Raw genomic sequence first — 8,947 nt, 5'->3', positions numbered from 1 at the left:
GACAGAGCTAAACTCCATTTCAAAAAAAAAAAAAAGAAGTAAAAGACTAGCTTTTACTGTGTATCAACCATGTCACTACTACACCCACATTTATGTCCCTTAACTAATGATCACAACAGCCCAATGGGACGGGTATTATTATCTCCACTGGACAGATAAGGACATTTAAAGCCCTTAAGTAGCTCACTCAAGATCTCACAGTTAGTGGCCTGGCACAGTGGCTCACATTTGTAATCCCAACACATTGGGAGACCAAGGCAGGAGGATTGTTTGAGCCCAGGAGTTCAAAAAATAAAAAAATTTGGTTGGGCGTGGTGGCTCAGGCCTGTAATCTCAGCACTTTGGGAGGCCAAAGCAGGCAAATCTCCTGAGGTCAGGAGTTCAAAACTAGCCTGGCCAACACGACAAAACCCTATCTCTGCTAAAAATACAAAAATTAGCCAGGCAAGATGGCGGGCACCTGTAATCCCAGCTACTCGGGAGGCTGAGACAGGAGAATCACTTGAACCTGAGAGGCAGAGGTTGCAGTGAGTTGAGATCGTGCCACTGCACTCCAGCCTGGGCAATAAAGTGAGACTCCACCTCAAAAATTAAATAAATAAAAATAAAAATAATTGGGGGGCCAAGGCAGGCAGATCACTTGAGTTCAGGAGTTAAAGACCAGCCTGGCCAACATGGTGAGACCCTGTCTCTACTAAAAATACAAAAAATTAGTTGGTCATGGAGGGATGTGCCTGTAGTCCCAGCTACTTGGGAGGCTGAGGCAGAATTGCTTGAACCCTGGAGGGAGAGGATGCAGTGAGCCGAGACCATGCCACTGCACTCCAGTCTGGGCAACAAAATGGACTATGTCAAAAAAAAAAAAAACTTACAGCTAGTAAAAGGCAGAGCTGGAATGCTAACCCAGGCAGTGTGGCACCACAGACCATGTTAGCCACCCTGCTATGCTGGCTGCAAAAACCTAAAGTCTCAGTGACAGCCTAGGGGGCCCTCTCAGACCTGGCCAGATATCTCTGTCTTTATCTCTCCAACTCATCCCTATTACCTCCTACCCAGCTCATAGGACCCAGCACAGCCCCTCCTGCCCCACCCTGCCTCTACAACACAGCATCTGCAGGCCTTGCTAACTGGAATGCTTTCTTCAGCCTAGTTCTCCTCACCTCCTTCAGGTCTCACCTCCAATCCCTCATGAGAGAGGCCTTCTTTGATGCCCCTCCAGCGCTCAAAGCCTCCCCTCCCTTCTTGGCTCCTTGCCAGAGCACTTCACTATGTGCCAGGATCCATGGTACTGGCCTATATGTTGCTGTTCTGTCTCCAAACACAGGATATAAACTCGATAAAGGCAGGAATCTTTGCCGTTTTAGTCATGGTTGTCTCCTTGGTGCCTTGCAAATAGTAAGGACTCAATAAATACTCAGTGAATGACCAAGCATGGTGGGTCACACATGCAATCCCAACACTTAGGGAGGCCAAGGTGGGAGGACTGCTTGAGCCTCGGAGTTCAAGACCAGGCTGGGTAATATAGTGAGACCTCATCTCTGCAAAAAATAAAACTAGCCAGGCATGGTGGTGTGCGCCTGTACTCCCAACCACTCAGGAGGCTGAGGTGTGAAGATCACTTGAGCCCAGGAAATCAAAGCTGCAATGTGCCGTGATCGAACCACTGTACTCCAGCCCAGGGCACAAGTGAGACCCTGTCTCTAAACAACAACAAACCTTAGCAAATCAATCAGAGTCAAACATTTGGCCCAATACTTGCTGAATGAAGCCACTCCCCTTACCTGCACTGATCTCCCAACACCATAAGGCCTAGAAACAGCCCCAAAGGTAACAACTCCTTACTTGAATTCCAGGTTTTCTTTTCTTTTCGTGCTCACAATCTGCTCCCAATTTCAGGGTTTTTTTGTTTTGTTTTTCTTGAGATGGAGTCTTGCTCTGTCACCCGGCTGGAGTGCAGTGGTATGACCTCAGCTCACTGCAACCTACCCCTCCCAGATTCAAGTGATTCTCCTGCCTCAGCCACCCAAGGAGCTGGGACTACAGGCATGTGCCACCATGCCCAGCTAATTTTTTTTTTGGAGACAGAGTTTCATTCTTGTTGCCCAATCTGGAGTGCAATGGCATGATCTCAGCTCACCGCAACCTCCCTATCCTGGATTCAAGTGATTCTTCTGCCTCAGCCTCCAGAGTAGCTGGAATTACAGGCATGCGCCACCACGCCCGGCTAATTTTTTGAATTTAGTAGAGACAGGGTTTCACCATGTTGGTCAGGCTGGTCTGGAACTCCCGACCTCAGGTGATCCACCCGCCTCGGCCTCCCAAAGTGCTGGGATTAGAGGCATGAGCCATCACGCCTGGCCCCCAATTTCGGGTTTTATAAGTTTAGTCAACCTTCCATTAGCCCAGTCAACTAGTAATCTCCTCCCTGCTACCTTCCAATTGGGTCAGTAAGCAAAGGTGAATGGAAATAACTAACACATAATATATCCATATACGCATATACCACATGGTGACTTCCAAATTGACAATCCAAAGTAATTTGCAAGCTTGTTTACATCAAATCCCCTCTATGCACCCCAGCCTCTATCAACTGGTTTTCTATGATTAGCCAGGCAAGGTGGCTTGCACCTGTGGTCCCAGCTACTTGGGAAGCTGAGGTGGTAGGACCACACAGGAGGCAGAGGTTGCAGTGAGAAAGATCACAGCACTACACAACAGCCTGGGCAACAGAGTGAGACTGCTTTTTCTTTCGTATCGTTATTTATTTTGAGATGGGGGTCTCACTTTATTGCCCAGGCTAATCTCAAACTCTTGGGCTCATGTGATTCCTGACTTGGCCTCCCAAAGTGCTGGCTGCAATTACAGGCATGAGCCACTGCACCCAGCCGAGACCCTGTCTCAAAAAAAAAAAAAAAGTTTTGTATTACTTTTTGTCTTGTCTTCCTTAGATCCACAAATAAATCAAATTTCCTTTTACCCTGGAAAGTCTTCAAAGCATTATTTTTCTTATATGGTACCTCAGTTTTAGACTCTCCCATAGAGCAGGGAAGAAAAAATTCGAGAGTCTCCAGGGTAACAGACTCCAAAAGCCAGCCTACTGCTGGAGGCTTGGTGGGTGTCCTCAGACCCACCCGACAGCACCAGGGACAGGAGGACACATGGTGGGAGGTAGGGGCCCAGCCTGCCTTACCAAGTTCCAGAAGCTCTCGTGTTTGCTTGGATTCTCACTGCCCAGAACATCCGCCGACAAACTGTCCACCTCGCACACATGGAGCCGGACCCAGTCAAGGAGGTGGAGGAGGAGAGGGCCAGCTGGGAGGAGAGACTCTCATCACACACAAAAGCCTCAGCTTCATCTGCAGCAAGTTCCACTTTATCCAAAGAACAGAGAACGTTAAGGCAGACAAGCTGACTACATAGGTTTATCCCTTTTAAGCAGTCACACACGTGGTCCTGAATGAAGGACTATGCTAGAAAAAAGCAAAGGCACTTTCACCAAATACTCCCTCTGTGCCAGGCAGCTCCAACTTTGACCCCAGAAAGGGGTGAACATGGAATGCAGACCTCACCATCCCACACTCCAGATTCTTCCCAAATATTCAATGGCTACACAAGTAAAGGCTGTTTAGGAACCAATACAGACTAGCAAACAGCTAGGTATACAATGATGATGAAAACATATGGCTGGGGGGCTGGGGGCACACACCTGTAATGCTAGCACTTTGAGAGGCTAAGGCGGGTGGATCGTTTGAGCTCAGGAGTTCGAGATCAGCCTGGCCAACATAGTAAAACCCTGTCTCTACTAAAAATACAAAAATTAGCCGGGTGTGATGGTGCATGCCTATAATTAAAGTTACTCAGAAGTCTGAAGCAGAATTGCTTGAACCAGCAAGGCAGAGGTTGCAGTGAGCAGAGACTGCACCACTGCACTCCAGCCTGGAAGACAAAGTGAGACTCTGTCTCAAAACACAAAACAAACAAACAAACAAAAAACATATGGCCAGGCAGGGTGGCTCTTGTCTATAATCCCAACACTTTGGGAGGCTGAAGCAGGCAGATGGCTTGAGCCCAGTTTTAGACTAGCCAGGGCAACATAGGGAGACCCCATCTCTACAAAAAAAATTTAAAAATTGGCCGAACCAGGCATGGTGAGTCATGCCTATAATCCCAGCATTTTTCAAGGCCAAGGCGGGCAGATTGCTCAAGAGTTCAAGAACAGCCTGGGCAACATGGTGAAACTTCCTCTCTAAAAGGTCGGTGTTGATCTCCTGACCTTGTGATCCACCCGCCTCAGCCTCCCAAAGTGCTGGCATTACAGGCGTGAGCCACCGTGCCCAGCATTAAGTTCCTCAGTTCTTTAGCAAGAGTATGAGTAAAATACTAGGGCTGCACCGGGATTACTACTCATTTATGGAAAAGAGCAAACATAAATCCTTAAAAGAAATGCAAAGGCCGGGCGCAGTGGCTCACGCCTGTAATCCCAGCACTTTGGGAGGCCGAGGCCGGCGGATCACGAGGTCAAGAGATCGAGATCATCCTGGCCAACACGGTGAAACCCCGTCTCTACTAAAAATTCAAAAAAAAAAATTATCTGGGCGTGGTGACGCGCACCTGTATTCCCAGCTACTCGAGAGACTGAGGCAGGAGAACTGCTTGAACCCGGGAGGTGGAAGATGCAGTGAGCCGAGGTCGCACCACTGCACTCCAGCCTGGTGCCTGGTGACAGAGTGAGACTCTGTCTCCAAAAAAAAAAAAAAAGAAAAAGAAATGCAAAAAAAGCTGCCGCAGATTCATAGAAAGCTCATTCAGGCCATGACACTATACTGACCACAATTAAATTCAAAATCAACAGAAGGCGGGGCTCAGTGGCTCACGCCTATAATCCCAACCCTTTGGGTGGACAAGGTAGGCAGATCGTCTGAAGTCAGGAGTTCAAGACCAGCCTGGCCAACGTGGTGAAACCCCATCTCTACTAAAAGTACAAAAATAAATTAGCCGGGTGTGGTGGGGGGGTGCCTGTAATCCCAGCTATTTGGGAGGCTGAGCCAGCAGAATGGCTTAAACCCAGGGGGCAGACGTTGCAGTGAGCCGAAATCAAGCCACTACACTCCAGCAAGGGCCACAGAGCAAGACTCCGTCTCAAAAAAAAAAAAAAAGATCAACAGAAAAATTCCCATTGTCAGAGTTAACGTAGAGTTGCCCTATCCCAATTATTAGTGAGGGAATTCCCAACGTAACTTTGCATCCCACAACCTAATCCCATCCCACATCCATAAAACTTTCTTAAGCTTGGCCAGTCCATGATACACTGACCACTCCTTTCACACACTAGTTTAGTATTTCTCAGTACTTGTCAGGGGTAATCTGCCTAATGTTTTAGGTTTCTAGGAGGCACTCTGCATGCTGCTTGGACAAAATGTCAGGTTTCTTTTGGGAGTTTGCTGACGATTTCAGGTGGTTATAATGATGAAAAGCACTGGAAAGAACATTCTCAGGAATAAAACACTCATCACCATGCACAGGAAAGATGAGGAAAGAGCAGAAGATGGCAGAGGACACTTCTGATGTTATGGCGGATTATTTTATGCTTACCTGGGGCCACTTCAATAAAAAGAATCTCACACAGGTTCCAGATGAGCTCCATTGCTGACAAAATGGAGACCTAAGTAAAGAAGAAATGGAGACAGGTTTCACCTGAAATCATTCCTGAGCTTTGCTCTCAGAGCCAAGGGATGAAGCAGGCCTTGACTCTCGTGACAGTTATTCCTTCACCCTACAGTTACTGGAATCTTCCAGGAGGATTTCCCACAGGGAAGCCAGTGCGAGGATGTTAGGTGGTGGGGTGGAAACTAACATTATTTTGTTTTAGTGGTCGTGATTGTATTTTACTGTGCATTACAAAAATAACTTGGCCAGGTACAGTGGCTCAGGCCTGCAATCCCAGCACTTTGGGGGGCCAAGGAAGGTGGAAATCTAGAGTCTACGAGTTCCAAGACCAGCCTGAGCAACATGGCAAGATCTTGTCACAACAAAAAATACAAACATTGGCCAAGTGTAGTAGCATATCTCTGTAATCTCAGCTGATCAGGAGGCTGAGGTGGGAGGATCACTTCAGCCCAGGAAGTTAAGTCTGCAGTGAGCTGTAATCATGCCACTGCATTCCAGCCTGGGCAAGAGAGAGACCCTGTCTCAAAATTTAAAAAGAGAAAAAAATTTAACTCACATGTCATCAATGATTTTTTTTTTTGCAGGGGAGATGGAGTTTCGCTCTTGTTGCCCAGGCTAGAATGCAATGGTGCAATCTCGGCTCACTGCAACCTTCGCCTCCTGGGTTCAAGTGATTCTCCTGCCACAGCATCCTGAATAACTGGGATTACAGGTATCCACCACCACACTCTGCTAATTTTTTGTATGTATTTTCAGTAGAGATGGGGTTTCACCATGTTGGCCAGGTGATCCACCCTCCTCAGCCTCCCAAAGTGGTGGGATTATAGGGGTGAGCCACCCCACCCAGCTTTTTTTTTTTTTTTTTTAAGACCGTCTCGCTCTGTCGCCTAGGCTGGAGTGCATGGTGTGATGACTTACTGCCACCTCCGCCTCCGGGATTCAAGCAGTTCTCCTGCCTCAGTCTCCCAAGTAGCTGGGATTACAGGCACATGCCACCACACCTGGCTAAATTTTGTATTTTTAGGAGAGATGAGGTTTCACCACATTGGCCAGGCTGGTCTCGAACTCCTGACCGTAAGTGATCTGCCCACCTCGGTCACCCAAAGTGTTGGGATTACAGGTGTGAGCCACTGCGCCCAGCCAATCTTGATGAATTGATGGTTTAGGAAGGGGCTTCATTTGAGTAAAAGGAAGAGACAAGACTTAGCAAAACATTCAGAGGATAACACGAAACATGTAGCAGAGCAAGAATTGTGAAGTTGGTATTCCAAGGACTGAAGTTTATGAAACAATCTATTAATGGGAAAGCCCAATACAAGACCCAAAAATAAATCAGACTTGGACCCTGCCCTTAGAATATGCAGGCTTCCCTTCCCCACCATCCTTCAGTCCAGAAACACCATGATGACTTGTTCATAAGGGGAAAATACTTCAGAGACAATAAATTACTGCCTAGTCACTACTGACTTTGTAAAGTATTTAACATAAAGCATCTACTAAGGAAAAAGATACTGTCGTCATCTTCCAACTAAAGCAGAGAAACTTGCAACTCAGTAAAAATGTTGAGTTTGGCCAGGCGTGGCAGCCCACACCTATAATCCCCACACTTTGGGAGACCAAGGCAGGAGGATCACTTGAGCCCAGGAGTTCAAGACCAGCTTTGACAACACAGAGAAATCCTGTCTTTAAAAAAAAAAAAAAGTTGAGTTCAAGAGGTGAGTAGTGCTTATGAGACTGAGCGGTAATATCACAAGATTAGCTCTCCATTTCAGGTGACAACCCCTCAACACAATGTGGTCAGGACATATAGGTTCCATAAGAACTGAACATTCAGGGCTGGCATGGTGGCTCATGTAAGTAATCCCAGCACTATGGGAGGTGGAGGCAGGTGGATCATCTGAGGTCAGGAGTTCAAGACCAGCCTGGCCAACGGCAAAACCCTGTCTCCACTAAAAATACAAAAATTAGCTGGGCTTGGTGGTGCACACCTGTAATCCCAGCTACTTGGGTGTTAAAGGTAGAATTGCTTGAACTTAGGAGGCGGAGGTTGCAGTAAGCAGAGTTCGTGCCACTGCACTCCAGCTTGGGTGACAGAGCGAGACTCTCTGTCTCAAAAAAACAGGAACCAAAAATTCACTCAAGTATTTAACGAGCATTTCCTTGTGGGCTAGACCCTGAAGGGGACAAGACAATCACTGTCACCCAAAGGAGCTGCCTGAACAGAAGTCTACCTGAACAGACTTCTGCCATAACAGGAACTGCAAAGCCACCCCAGGTGAGTGCCCAAGACACAGGAAACAGTAGTGCTAAAACAACAATAGTGACTCCCCTTACCTGGCTGCTGAACTGGCGGCCACTGGCTGGATCTTTAGCAGCAACTAACAAAACACAAAACATTTTAAGTGAGCAATGGAACGCCCAGGCTTATTGTCACAGCTGAATATTCCAGGATCTAGGGCTTGAACCTTTGTTTCTTTTAATGATAAAAATTAAAAGAAATTATAATTTCTTCTAATTATGGATTTTTTTGGTTAATGCTTCATATCCTTTCAATTCTCAAACCAAAGGCCCTCAAGTTACAAGTGGCACCTTCTTCATTTTTTTTTGAGGAGTCTCACTCTGTCTCAGGCTGGAGTGCAGTGATCCTATCTTGGCTCACTGCAACCTCCACCTTCCGGGTTCAAGGGATTCTCCTGCCTCAGCCTCCTGAGTAGCTGGGATTACAGGAGCACGCCACCACGCCCAGCTAATTTTTGCTTATTTAGTAGAGATGGGGTTTCACCATGTTTGTCAGGCTGGTCTCGAACTCCTGACCTTGTGATCTGCCCGCCTCAGCCTCCCAAAATGCTGGGATTACAGGTGTGAGCTACCACACCAGGCACAACTGGCACTTTCAACTGTGACACAGACAACATAAAGGTCTCTCACATGCCAAGTACAGTGGATCACAGCTGTATTCCCAACATTTGGGAGGCTGATGTGAAAGGACTGCTTGAGCCCAGGAGTTCAAGACCAGCCTGGGCAAAATTAGGTAGACCACGTCTCTACAAAAAAATTTAAAAATTATCAGAACAGCCGGGCGCGGTGGCTCAAGCCTGTAATCCCAGCACTTTGGGAGGCCAAGGCGGGTGGATCACAAGGTCAAGAGATCGAGACCATCCTGGTCAACATAGTGAAACCCCGTCTCTACTAAAAATACAAAACATTAGCTGGGCATGGTGGCGCGTGCCTGTAATCCCAGCTACTCAGGAGGCTGAGGCAGGAGAATTGCCTGAACCCA

At 47.3% G+C, this 8,947-nt stretch overlaps 1 protein-coding gene across 2 annotated transcripts in view; it reads right to left on the bottom strand.

Moving 5' to 3' along the window:
• NUP85 (nucleoporin 85) overlaps positions 1-8,947 on the bottom strand; it is a 43,205-nt gene that overhangs the window by 12,944 nt on the left and 21,314 nt on the right. For both annotated transcript variants that reach the window (XM_017535728.2, XM_017535729.2), the window contains 3 exons: positions 8,002-8,045; positions 5,593-5,662; positions 3,191-3,312 (listed from right to left, as the gene is read on the bottom strand). In XM_017535728.2, the coding sequence (XP_017391217.1) occupies positions 3,191-3,312; positions 5,593-5,662; positions 8,002-8,045 (236 nt within the window). The remainder of the gene's footprint in view (positions 1-3,190; positions 3,313-5,592; positions 5,663-8,001; positions 8,046-8,947) is intronic.

This window comes from Cebus imitator, unplaced genomic scaffold, assembly GCF_001604975.1.
Source record: "Cebus imitator isolate Cc_AM_T3 unplaced genomic scaffold, Cebus_imitator-1.0 Scaffold93, whole genome shotgun sequence".
In the NCBI taxonomy this organism is placed as follows: Eukaryota; Metazoa; Chordata; class Mammalia; order Primates; family Cebidae; genus Cebus; species Cebus imitator.
The sequence above is the reverse complement of the archived record's forward strand: the minus strand, read 5'-3'. Positions and strand labels throughout refer to the sequence as shown.